This window comes from Rhinatrema bivittatum, chromosome 3 (genome assembly GCF_901001135.1).
Source record: "Rhinatrema bivittatum chromosome 3, aRhiBiv1.1, whole genome shotgun sequence".
NCBI lineage: Eukaryota > Metazoa > Chordata > Amphibia > Gymnophiona > Rhinatrematidae > Rhinatrema > Rhinatrema bivittatum.
The window spans coordinates 550,261,942-550,275,691 of record NC_042617.1 but is presented as its reverse complement, the minus strand read 5'-3'; the positions used below and the strand labels follow the sequence as shown (position 1 = coordinate 550,275,691).

General features: G+C 44.7%; 1 protein-coding gene across 3 annotated transcripts in view; it reads left to right on the top strand.

Moving 5' to 3' along the window:
• The window catches only part of LOC115088294, a 98,531-nt gene extending 88,178 nt beyond the window's left edge, over positions 1–10,353 (top strand). For all 3 annotated transcript variants that reach the window (XM_029596432.1, XM_029596431.1, XM_029596433.1), the window contains 2 exons: positions 8,209–8,378; positions 9,456–10,353. In XM_029596432.1, coding sequence (XP_029452292.1) covers positions 8,209–8,378; positions 9,456–9,622 — 337 coding nt within the window. In that variant the 3' untranslated portion in view covers positions 9,623–10,353. The remainder of the gene's footprint in view (positions 1–8,208; positions 8,379–9,455) is intronic.
• The last annotated feature ends 3,397 nt before the right edge of the window (positions 10,354–13,750 follow it).

Below are 13,750 nucleotides of genomic sequence, written 5' to 3'. Positions count from 1 at the left end.
TCTAAGAAAGTCTTCCCTCCTTGAGCTAGGTTTCGGGACTCTCGCCGCTTCAGAGTGGGTAGATACTCCGCACCTCCTGCTTCTGAACCTGTTTCGGGGCGCCAGCAGTCCTTTCAAGGGGGTTGCCGGCCCGGAGGAGATTCGGGACATCTTGATGCAGGAAGTAATAAAAACTCCCAATGAAGCCACGAGTACCCATTCCATCGTCGAAGCTGTCTGAGGCAGATTATCCAACTTTTACACGGAATGGGCAAGAATTACATCAGACCACTGGGTCTTAGAAGTGATCAAAGACGGGTATGCACTGGAGTTCTCGCGCCCGGTCTGGGAGGTTTTTGTGGAGTCCTGAGTGGCCTCAAGTGTCAAGCGAAAGGCAGTCCGGGTGACTCTACGATGACTTCTCGAGCTCAAAGCTATTGTCCCAGTTCTGGAGGCTCAACAGGGACGAGGTCAGTACTCCATGTACTTTGTGGTCCCCAAGAAGGAGGGCACGTTTCGGCCCATCCTCGATCTGCAGAAGGTGAACCGTTGTCTTTGGGTTCCTCACTTCGTATGGAAACCTTGAGGACAATAGTGGCTGCGGTTTTAAAAAGGGGAGTTTCTCAGTTCTCTGGACCTCACGGGGGCATATTTATACATTCCGATCTGGCTGAATCACCAGAGGTTTTTGCGGTTCAAGGTCTTGGGAAAACACTTCCAATTTCAAGCCCTCCTATTTGGTCTCACAACAGCTCCTCGCACATTCACCAAGGTGATGGTGGTGGTGGTGGCGGCCTTCCTTCGTCAGGAGGGAATCTTGGTCCACCTGTACTGGACGACTGGTTGATTCGGGTAAAGTCTCTAGAGGACTGCGAGAGATCAGTGCACATTGTGATGTTCACATTGCGATCCCTAGATTGGGTAATCAATGTGCAGAAGAGTCACTTGGAATCCACTCAGAAGTTGATTTATCTCTGAGCACAATTTGATACCTTGCTAGGCAAAGTGTTTCTAGCGGCGGACCAAATAGGGAAGTTGCAGGAACAAATACATTCTCTTCTTCAAAAGAACAATCCCACAGTGTGGCATCATCTTCAGGTCCTGGGCTCCATGGCTTCAACCTTGGACTTGGTTCCTTGGGCATTCGCTCACTTAAGACCTTTACAGCGTGCGCTTTTGTCTCGCTGGAGCCTGGTGTCGGAGCAATTCCATCTACCAATGCCTCTACTTCCGGAATCCAGAGCCAGTCTGTCATTGTGGCTGTCACTGGACAATCTGGAATGGGGGGGTGGATTTGGACATTCCGAATTCGCTGATAATCTCCACCTCTCAGGTGGGGGGGGGGGGGCAGTATATGCAGACAGGTCTGCCCAAGGGCTCTTGTCGGCGATGGAAAGATCCTGGTCCATAAACCGGCTCGAGTCCAGGGCTGTACATCTGGTTCTGCGGGCGTTTCTTCCCTGGATCCAGGGCAGAATGGTGCGAGTCTTCTTGGACAATGCGACAAGGGTGGCATACATCAACCGGCAAGGTGGGACTCGAAGTCCCACCGTAGCACTGGAGGCACGTCTTCTGTTCACCTGGGCGGAGCGCCATCACAAGGGCATTGCCGCATCCCATGTTGCGGGAGTAGAGAATGTGCAAGCCGATTATCTCAGCAGTCAGCAACTAGACCAAGGGGAATGGGAACTATCTCTCGAGGCATGGAATCACATTTGCGCCACATGGGGGAACTCCTCAGCTGGATCTGATGGCAACGCAGGCGAATGCAAAAACAGTTCGTTTTTTCAGCAGTCGCCGAGAACAGGGCTCATGGGCATAGATGCTCTTGTGTGTCCTTGGCCCACGGGGATTCTGCTGTATGCCTTCCAGCCCTGGCCCCTCATAGGTAGGCTTCTCCGTCACATAGAGCGGCACCCGGGAAAGGCGATTCTGGTGGCGCCGGAGTGACCACGTCGTCCATGGTTTGCGGATCTGGTACACTTGGCTCTAGAGGGTCCACTTCAGCTGGCTCATCTAACACATCTGCTCAGTCAGGGGCCCATATTTTCAGATCAGGAGGATTGCTTCTCTCTCGTGGCTTGGCTTTTGAGAGGCTACATTTACGCTTGAGGGGTTATTCAGAACAAGTCATTTCCACCCTCCTGGAGGTGAGACGTCCAGCCACCTCTATGGCCTATGTGAGAGTTTGGAAGCTTTTTGAGACGTGGTGTCATCAGCGTTCCTGCGACCCTTTAGCGGTGCATGTTCCTTGGGTGCTTGACTTTCTTCAACAGAGCCTTGCTAAGGGCTTGGCGTTCAATTCCCTTCGTGTACAAATTGCACTCTAGGTGCCTTGCGGGGAAACTTTGATGGCTGTTCGCTGGCAGCACTTCTGGATATTGCTCGGTTTCTGAAGGGGGTCAAACATTTGCGCCCTCCCATCCGTTCGATGTGTCCGGATTGGAGTTTGAATTTAGTCCTGCGAGTTCTATGTGGCGCTCCTTTCGAGCCTCTTCGTGGAGTTTCCCTGAAAGATCTGACTTTGAAAATGGTGTTTTTGGTGGCCATTTGCTCGGCCCGTCAGATCTGAGTTGCAGGTACTGTCTTGTCGGGATCCTTTTCTTTGGATTTACGACGATCAGGTATCATGTACCCGACGATCGGGTATCGTGAAAGGCTGAAACCACCTTAGGGACAAAGGACAGAACCCTATCCTTTGTCCCTAAGGTGGTTTCAGCCTTTCACGTCAATCAAACTGTGGAGCTTCCGGGGTTCCCTAACTGGTCCTGGGAGTCTTCTCAGAACAGAGACCTTCATTTTTTGGATGTGCGGCGTGCCTTATTGTGTTATCTGGAGGTTACCAATGACTTAAGACGTTCAGATCATTTGTTCATTCTCTTTGGTGGCCCAAAGAAGGGGGACAAAGCGTCAAAGGCGACCATATCTCGGTGGATTAAGGAAGCCATTTGTGTGGCATATATAGTCCAAGAGCGTCAGGTGCCTTTGGGTCTCAGAGCTCATTCCACTAAGGCTCAGGCTACCTCCTGGGCAGAGTGTCAGTTACTGTCGCCTCAGGAGATCTGTAGGGCGGCGGTGTGGTCGTCTATTCACACTTTTATGAAACATTAAAGATGAACCGTCCTTCGGGAAGAGTGTACTTCGTGCAGGTCTTTCAGGTTCCCGCCCAGTGTAGGGTGGCTTGGGTACATCCCACTTTTCTGGACTGATCTGGCTTTGTTCAGAAAATTAAAATTGGTTCTTACCTGCTAATTTTCGTTCCTGTAATACCACAGATCAGTCCAGAGGCCCACACCTTTCTTCAGATAACAAAAGACTGTCTTGGTCAGAACCTGCGTAAGTTTTTTTTTGTTTTTTTTTTTATCGTTGAAGCTCCTTTTTTGCAGACATGATTCATGGAGCAGTTTTTAGCAGTTGCTTGGTCTGGTTTTTGTCAGCATACCAGAAAAGAGAAAAAAACAATGCATGCAGAATTTCAAGATCCATAACCAAAAGAAAAAGCTAATTGAGATGGATAACTCTGTCATCAATGGTACAACTGCAAAAGGAAAGAGTAAAGTGAATAACAAATCTCAACTAAAGTCTCATAAGGAGTACAGGAAAAGCAATAACCGTAAAGAGAGTACCTGGAAAGCTATGACTACAAATGCTCATAGTTTGGGAAATAAAATCCCAGATCTGCAGGCCCTAATGACAGAGGCAGAACTGGACATCGTTGCTATCACAGAGACATGGTTCACAGAATCTCATGATTGGGATACAGCAATACCAGGCTATAACTTGTTAAGGAAGGACAGAGTGGATAGAAAAGGGGGAGGTGTGGCTCTTTATGTCAGAAATAATATCCAGGCATCTGAGCTGCAAGGAAGTTGGGGCAAGGAAGAAGCACTATGGGTCAACCTAAAAACAGATGGAGCATCCATTTATATTGGAGTGGTTTACAGGCCTCCAAACCAAAAGGAAGAGCTGGACAGAGATCTGGTTGAAGACATCCATAAGGTAGGTAAGAAAGGGGAAGTCATGATCGTTGGTGACTTTAATATGCCAGATGTAGACTGGAAAATCCCATCTGCAGAATCTAAAAACAGTAGAGCAATAGTGGATGCCATGCAAGTATCTTTGTTCAAACAAATGGTATTGGAACCCACGAGAGAAGGAACTATTCTCGACTTAGTGCTCACTAATGGAGATAACGTCTCTGATGTCCAGGTGGGCGCCCACCTCAGCACCAGTGATCATCAAACGGTATGGTTTAATATCACTAAAAGAATATGGAAAAGAAGCACAAAGACCAGAGTTTTACAGTTCAAAAACACAGACTTTGAGGAAATGGGGAAGTACCTAGAGGAAGAACTAAATGGATGGGAAAAATGAGAGAGATGTGGATCAGCAGTGGACCAATCTAAAAGGAGCAATCGCCAAGGCAACTGCTCTATATGTTAGAAATGTAAAGAAAAGCAAAAGAAAAATGAAACCTATCTGGTTCTCAAAGGAGGTGGCTGACAAAATTAAAGCTAAAAGAACTGCATACAAGAAATACAAAAGATCCCAAAGGGAGGAGCACAAAGAAGAATATCTGATTCAACTGAGGGAGACTAAGAAATTAATCAAGTTGGCAAAAAGTCAAGCGGAAGAGAGGATTGCCAAGGAGATAAAATATGGTGACAAAACATTTTTCAGATACATCAGCGAAAAGAGAAAAGTCCAAAGTGGTATAGTGAAATAGAAAGGTGGAAATGATCAATGTGTGGAGAGAGACGAAGAAATGGCAGAAATATTAAACGAATACTTCAGCTCTGTGTTCACTAAAGAAGACCCTGGAGAAGGACCATCTCTACACAACAAGAAACTGGAGGGAAGCGGAACAGAGGAAAATCCATTTACAGCAGATAATGTATGGGAAGAGCTAAAGAATCTGAAAGTGGACAAAGCCATGGGGCCTGATGGGATTCATCGAAGGATACTGAGGGAGCTCAGAGATGTCCTGGCGGGACCGCTGAGCGACCTGTTAAATAGATCCCTAGAAACGGGAGTGGTGCCGAGTGATTGGAGAAGAGCGGTGGTGGTCCCGCTTCACAAGAGTGGGAACAGAGAGGAGGCTGGTAACTACAGACCGGTTAGCCTCACTTCGGTGGTGGGAAAAGTAATGGAGTCACTGTTGAAAGAGAAAATAGTGAACTATCTACAGTCGGGAGAATTGATGGACCAGAGGCAGCATGGATTCACCAGAGGAAGATCCTGTCAGACAAACCTGATTTACTTTTTTGACTGGGTAACCAAGGAATTGGATCGAGGAAGAGCGCTCGATATCATATACTTGGATTTCAGCAAAGCTTTTGATACGGTTCCGCACAGGAGACTGGTGAATAAAACGAGAAGCTTGGGAGTGAGTGCCGAGGTAGTGACCTGGATTGCAAATTGGTTGACGGACAGAAGACAATGTGTGATGGTAAATGGAACCTTCTCTGAAGAGAGAGCGGTTTTAAGTGGTGTACCACAAGGATCGGTGTTGGGACCGGTCCTGTTCAATATCTTTGTGAGCGACATTGCGGACAGGATAGAAGGTAAGGTTTGTCTTTTTGCGGATGACACAAAGATCTGCAACAGAGTGGACACGCCGGAAGGAGTGGAGAGAATGAGACGAGATCTAAGGAAACTGGAAGATTGGTCGAAGATATGGCAGCTGAGATTCAATGCCAAGAAGTGCAAAGTCATGCATATGGGGAGTGGAAATCCGAATGAACTGTATTCGATGGGCGGGGAAAGGCTGATGTGCACGGAGCAGGAGAGGGACCTTGGGGTGATGGTGTCTAATGATCTGAAATCGGCAAAACAATGCGACAAGGCGATAGCTAAAGCCAGAAGAATGCTGGGCTGCATAGAGAGAGGAATATCGAGTAAGAAAAGGGAAGTGATTATTCCCTTGTACAGGTCCTTGGTGAGGCCTCACCTGGAGTACTGTGTTCAGTTCTGGAGACCGTATCTTCAAAAAGACAAAGACAAGATGGAGGCGGTACAGAGAAGGGCGACCAGGAAGGTGGAGGATCTTCATCGGATGACGTACGAGGAGAGATTGAAGAATCTAAATATGTACACCCTGGAGGAAAGGAGGAGCAGAGGTGACATGATACAGACTTTCAGATACTTGAAAGGTGTTAATGATCAAAAGACAACGACAAACCTTTTCCGTAGGAAAAAAATCACCAGAACCAGGGGTCACGATTTGAAGCTCCAGGGAGGAAGATTCAGAACCAATGTCAGGAAGTATTTCTTCACGGAGAGGGTGGTGGATGCCTGGAATGCCCTTCCTGAGGATGTGGTGAAGACCAGAACTGTGAAGGACTTCAAAGGGGCGTGGGATAAACACTGTGGATCCATAAAGTCAAGAGGCCGCCAATGAAGAGTGGGTGACTCGCCAGAATGAGGGCTACTGCCTGGAGTCAATACCCTTATTAAATAAACATACACATGCTTACTGTGACTCCAACATCGCTCTAAGCTTCAACAGCAAGAGGAAATGTGGAAAAAAGGATTCACACTCACAAAGAGGGGAGTAGCTGGCTTGTTACGGCGGTTACTACCCCAAATCAAATAAGTCTGATACTCCACTTTCAATGCATATACAGCATAGTTCTCTGATTCAACGGCAGGGGAGAAGAAAAACCGATACTTCACACATCCAGCAGAGCTCTCTGCTTCAACGGCAGGGGAGAAAATGAGGGTTCGCACTCACAAAACGGGGAGTAGCTGGCTTGTTACGGCGGTTACTACCCCAAACCAAATGTGCCTGATACTTCACTTTCGATGCACATCCAGCATGACTCTCTGCTTCAACAGCATGGGAGAAGACTGATACTTCACGCGTATCCAGCATAGCTCCCTGCTTCAACGGCAGGGGAGAAGAAAAACAACCAATAAGGGCTGTATAACATAGGCTGGGTAAAACAAATAAGCATGGGTGTAGCTTGCTTATTGCGGCGGCTACTACCCCGAACTAATCAAGCTAGATATTTCACTTGGATGCAGCTCCATCACTGCTCTCTACATTAAAACTGGGGGTGGAAGGGAAATAGAACCAAGAGCTAAGAGAAACAGATAAGTATGAGAGAAAAAATGTGTGAAGCTTGCTGGGCAGACTGGATGGGCCATTTGGTCTTCTTCTGCCGTCATTTCTATGTTTCTATGTTTCTATGGTAGTCCGGAAATTTGGTTGGGTGTGCTACCCTTCGTTATTTAGTTGTCTTAGCATGGGCTTGATACAGGTCAACACTGAGTGACTGCAGGTGGCACTCTCATTATGCAGCAGTGTCCAAAGTTCTAATTGTCCTCTGACTCCACCTGCTGGTAGGGATACACAACCCACTTTTCCAGGCTGATCTGTGGTATTACAGGAACGAAAGTTAGCAGGTAAGAACCAATTTTCATTTAAAACAGGGAACATGGTAGGGGCACCTCAGTGTATTATAAATAAGCTCTCAAGTTTTTTTTTCCCCCCGAAACTACTGCACTGGGTTTGCTTTTTCCAAAACATTTTAAAAATACTTGTACATTGGCTCCACATACCTAACTTAAAAGGTCAAAGATTGTACTATGGGAAATATTTTATCAAGTCACGTATAACCCCGCCCCTTAAAAATCAGGTATTAAAAAAAACCAGAGCCTTCACAGGAGCTGCACCATCCCTCTGCTATCTACAAGGGATCAGAGTATATAGACGAAAAACATGGCCAACACCCTGTAGGACAATACATTCTTCATCTCCCCTTCAACTCTAAATCTGACCCAACTAGCTATTATACTCATTGGATATAAATAATTACTGAATGAATATAACACTTCTATTTCTGACTCAGCACTTTCAATATAAATAATTGCTGAATGTCATCTACAGTGCATGCAGACTTGCTTTTCATCACATCATATAATGCACTAATTTGACTAAGCATCCATTATGTAATCCACTTTGAAATGGCTGATCAGCCTCATAAGGGGGAATAGAAATACAAAATTAAATGAAATACCTGATAAATGTGTACTGCGGACACTTTTTTTTTTTCTTTGACATTTGCTAAGCCCATTTGGGATTGAAAATAATGTAATAAATACCAAACAACCTCTGCCAATAAAAAAAAAAAAATTCTCTGTACTCTGTTAAAAAAAAAAAAAAAATGTTGCTGCTTTGTAAATAACTTCTGACACTTCTCTTGACTTTCCACTTCTTTTATCTAGGTTGTATATGGAGTCTGGAGATCCAGCGCATTTGGAGCAAGTCAAAGCCTTTTTAAGTAGGAAAAAAATGATTCAGATCTGGATACTGCAAGAAGAGAATGCATGGATGAGGCATCTCTTGCCTGAAGACCTCTTCCATCTGCTAGAGTTTGACACTAAAATATACGAAGGTGCCAGTTTTTATTTGCTAGAATATTTGTTCACATGTTCTTCTATGGCGTTTGTGACAACTAGGGAATGATGAATTTTACCACTGCCAATATTATACATTCTCACACATCTAAAATAGGAGTGAGAGGAACCAAAAACATAATAGTTCTGGACCAAAGTTAAGGTTATTCTATAGGTTTGTAAGGGTACTTGTTCAGATGGGATTTTTATAGGCAAGCAAAGACTAGATTTTTGGTAGGTTGTGATGCTTTTTCTTGAACCTGACGTAGAAGTCATCCACACGTGTTATCTAGGAGGGTAAGCGGATGTACAGAAGGACAGCAGTTGAGAGGGAAAGTGAGCAAGTCCTGGACAAAAACCTTTCAATTCTTTTGGGGGGAGGAGGTGAAGGGCGGATATTTTGAAGCCTGAATTTAGATGGCTGCAAACACAGCATGTTCTTGTCTCAGTGGGATCACGAGGTGATGGGGTAAACTCGAGCGGAGTCACAGACCCGTGAAGAGACGTAGATTTTCAGTTCTCTTAGGAGAAAACTAAATGTGAGGGTGGAATAGAAAAAAAAACCCCACAAATAACCATGGAAAGAGGGAGCTCAAAAAAGCAAAGCAACTCAAGTCCACTGGGGGGAGAATCGGTAAAAATCCATTTTTTTTTCTGTTTTCTGTGATTGAGCTGCCTTCCTGCTGTTTGCTCTTTAGCTACTGTAAATGGCAGCTGCCTTTGAAAAGGTGGACAGCATCTTGGAGACTTTGCTTTTCCGTACCCCGTTTGACTCTGCTGAATTTACTAACCCTGCTGCTTGCTTTTTGTTTTTTTTGTAATATTGCTATGTGAAACATCCTTGGGAGGGTGGGAAAGAGGAATCAGTGTAATCTGACATATTTAATTTAAAAAAAAAAATGCCCATGCAAATACTGTCCTTTGTTAATCACTACTGTACATTATTATCTCCTGCACATTCTTAATGAAAGCAGAAAGGGACTTGATTAAATACTTGATGCAAATGTTCATGCTTTCTAAAGTTCAAGCTAAACAAAACGTATGTTTGGATTTTTTATTTTTTTTTTACACTACAGAGAAGCTTCATGGCGATACCATGGCTGCGCATCTGAGCCGAATCATCTGGATATATCTGCATTCTGGTCAGCAGCTGTATATGGAAGCCATGAAGGGCTTTGTGGCTGAATGCGCCTATGCAAGTTTTCTCTCTCAGATCTACGAAACCAGCACAATCATTTTATAGACTTCATGGATGTTTTTACTGGGAAGGTTTTAAACCATTTTTATACTGTTTGTATCTCTTAACAGCTTGCTTTGGTGGCAAAGCAGATATTGGGGATTTAGCATTTTATGTTTTTTTTAAATTACCTGCAGCCCAGTTACAGATACTTGTTTGAAACCACTATTTTACAACTTTTAATTCTTGGAATATTGGGCAAGGCTTTGCATAAGCCCAAAGAGTTTTACTAAAATAGTGTTCTTCCTGCAGCAATCATGTATGAAATGCCACAGAAGAAACTGATGTAATACATACCAGAGCTGTGTTCATAGTTTGCCAAGCTTGAAATGCACAGATTTTGGGAGACTTGATTTCTTTGTAACATATCTGATACTGCATGTGATCTAGGAAACTAAAAAAAAAAAAAAAGAATCCAGAGCAACATTGAGTAGCTTTTTTAAAGGAACTAAATTGATTTAACTGCTATCTTCAGATTACTTGTGAAACATTTGTCTTCAGAGGATGAAATGTCTATACTGTGTTGCTTGATATGAGTGGACAGGTGTTGTTAAGCAACCGCAAAGTTGATACATATTTTGATTTTGGCCTACATGTTAATGTTTTGCTTCCTACTGTATCAGTTATGTTAGACTTGCAAGTGGTATGTGTTGTGGTGCATTCATGGATGTTGCTATCTTAACCGATATTTAATTTAGTAATCCCAGTAGTGGCAATAAATAGAAACAATAACCCTGTCAAGTCTTCATATCCAGTGCTTTAATGTGTTCGTCACTATAGGAACTTGGGTGGATGAAGCTGGTGCTTGGAGGGAACAGTATTTCAAGATAGTATTTCTGTTTTAATAAAGGACCAAGCATTCTCATTGTCAAGGGTGGAGACCACTGACAGATTTGTTTGGTGCCCCGCATACTGTGAGAAGGAATAATATAGCCTTGTATGTCAAGGTTGTGATTGGCATTTATGCTGATTGTAGCGGACAGAAGCGACCACCATCCTATGACTGTTAATTAGCCTTTGGAAAGTGGCTGCAGTCAGTCCAGTTGTCCACTAACAAAACTGGCACTAGCATCTTTGGTATCACTAAAAGAGATGGATTGAATAGGGGGAACTGGTAGACCCTCTAAAGCAGGATTAATACACATTAAAGTCTTTGCAGGGAATATCACATCTATGGTCATAGCTGTGCTGGACGCAAGGCCAACAGGAGGGAAGAGGGTGTCCTGACATAGATTGAGGTTCTATGGGATGGGGGGGGGTGGTCATGTCAAGGGAGGGATATTTTTAACATAGAGGGTAGGGATCACTTGCAAATGCACAATCTCTTCTTGGGAAGAGCCCAGCAGATACCACTGTTCCTGTCTGGACAAAGTATATGAGTGACTGTTTTAATAGCAAATTTTGGACTACATTCTGTCAGAATGCCTCTATATTGAAATTGTTCTGCTGGCACGCGTTGTCCTTGAATTGCCCATGCATTTCAGCTGTTGCACAAAAACATGACTGCAGAAAAACTATATGGCCTATCTAGTCTGCCTATCTGCTCAATTAATTTAGTTTTACAATTCCCATCACTCCCTCTGAGATCCCCTGTGTTTACCCAATGATTTCTTGAATTCAAATAACTGTTTGTTTTTGTGTCTGCCACCTCCACTGGGAGGTAGGGGTGGGAAGGGGGGAAATAGTTTTGTGGGGGGTTTTTTTTGGGGGGGAGGGTGCTTTTTTCCAATGAATTTTGTTTCATGTAATGTTTGTTTTATTTTAGTTTAAAAAAAAAAGAAATAAACATTGAAAAAAAGAAACGGGGCCTCACATGCCCCCTCCCATCCAGCAAAATGCCAGGACCAGGGTTGTCACTGGCCCCCCTCCCTTATCCAGTCAGGCAGGGATCTGCAGACTAAGCCTAGGCTGAGGACAAGGTCTCTGCGGCCTAGGCTTTGGCCCGGGCAAGATGCCACAGCCAGGCCCAGAGGCCGGATCATGACAGGAGTCGGGACCTGGTGTTGGGCCTGGGTATGGGCTGAGGACCCCAGCAGACTCTGGCAGTTGGTGATTAAGAGTCGAAGGAAAAAACAACCAACAAGGACTGAACTTCATAATCTGGGTAAACAAATAAACATAGGGGTAGCTTGCTTATTGTGGCGGTTACTACCCTAAACCAATTGAGCTTTATACATCACTTTGAAAGCCTATACAGCATTGCTATCTGCTTCAATGTTAGGGGGAAGTGAGAAACAGGATTTACATTCAGACATCATCCAACAAGGCATCGATCTGTGCAATCTGGGTAAACAAGCATCGGGGTAACTTGCTTGATGGGGCGGTTACAACCCTTAACCACAAGCCTTATGCTCACCTTTGATGTATATGCTTTCAAAGTGATGTATAAGGCTTAATTGGTTTAGGGTCGTAACTGCTGGGAGGTGGGATGTGCTGGTATGTACAAGAGGCCTAGGGGCCACTATTCATTTGACTGATCGGGGGCTGGGTATGTGGGGAGGAGATCCATTGGGGCTTGCTTTGTGACAGCTGAGCCGAAATCTCTGGGTGTCTGGGCTGCCCGTTACTGGTGTTGCCTGATTTCTTAGCATGGTTGACCACATTATGATGTTCTTTTGGTTGGCTGAAACAAGAATTGACACATTAATCTGATTCAGGTCCTTCCTATTGCCTAAGCAACAGTCTGTACAAGTCACAGGCTCATCACCATCCAAACAAGCAAAAATTAAGAAGTAAATTTCACACCAATGCTGTCACCTCCTCAGTTCTGTACTTCTGTGTATCTGGTTGATCTCTTGCTTGCTCCCTGTGTTTCACCACTCTCTCACTATCTGTCCACTTTCCTTCCTGCTACGTGTCAAAATAATGGCTGCTTTTCCAGGAGGCACCAAGATTAGAGGTGGTACAAGGTCTGGAAAAGAACCCCCTATCTGAGCTGGCCCCCAGTACACCTACCACCCTGGGGTAGCCCATGGGTCAGCCTTGCAGAGGGGAGCTTGATGCAGGGCAAAGACTAGAATGGTGCATCTTAAGATAATGCTGGCAAGCCAAGATCTCTGGTCCTCAATGGGGGAGGGTGGAGTGGAGGTGTTGCGAACTCCTGCTCTATTACATATTTTTTCTCAGAGACAGTCTTAAGTAAATATTCTGTATTTAATGTTTTCTTTTAAGATGCTGCTGTTACCCTGCATATTCCATCAATCATGTTATGTCCTCTTCTCTGTGCCTCACTCTTGGTGGGTGCTACCTGCGACCATTTAGGTCCTATGGGGCAGATTTTCAAAGGGATACGCGCGTACCCTCCGAAAATCTGCCCCAAGCTCCCCCTGCACGCGCCGAGCCTGTTGCATAGGCTGCCGGCGCGCACAAAGCCCCGGGACGTGCGTAAGTCCCAAGGCTTTCCTGGGGGGTCGTGTTGGGGGCGTGTCGTGGCTGGCGAGTAGGGATGTGAATCGTTTTTCAACGATTAAAATTATCGTCTGATAATGTTTATATCGTCTTAAATCGTTATAGAACACGATACAATAGAAATTCTAACGATTTATCGTTAAAAATCGTTAAATCGTGTTAGTGCGCACTAACTCGAGTTAGTGCGCACTAACTCCCCGTTAGTGCGCACTAACTCGATTTAGTGCGCACTAACTGAAAATGATACAAATAAACACTTTCCAGGTCACTGAAGGTCAGTTAGGAATGAATATGTGTTCCTATTGGCTGGCTGCCCTCTTATCTATTGATGTTACCAAGGTTACCACTGAGGTGATGGTTGGGGGGATGGGAAATGGAACTGGAAACTAACGAACACCAACAGAAAATGAAACAAAGTGTTCACACTTCCCAGGTCAGTAAAGGTCACTTAGGAATGAATATGTATGTATGTATTCCTATTGGCTGGCTGTGCTCTTATCTATTGATGTTACCAATATGGTTGGGGGGATGTGAAATGGAAACAGTTGGAAGCTTGACAAAAAAAGTAATGTAATGATCAGCACTCACCTGACTAGAACTTGTTTGTTTATTATTTTTGTTAGCAGGCACCTGAAATGCTAGTGCATGTTGAATTTGCCAATCACTGTGCATTTTAGAAAGGTGGTCCTGGCTGGAACTGTACACAGTTCAAATATATGTAATTGA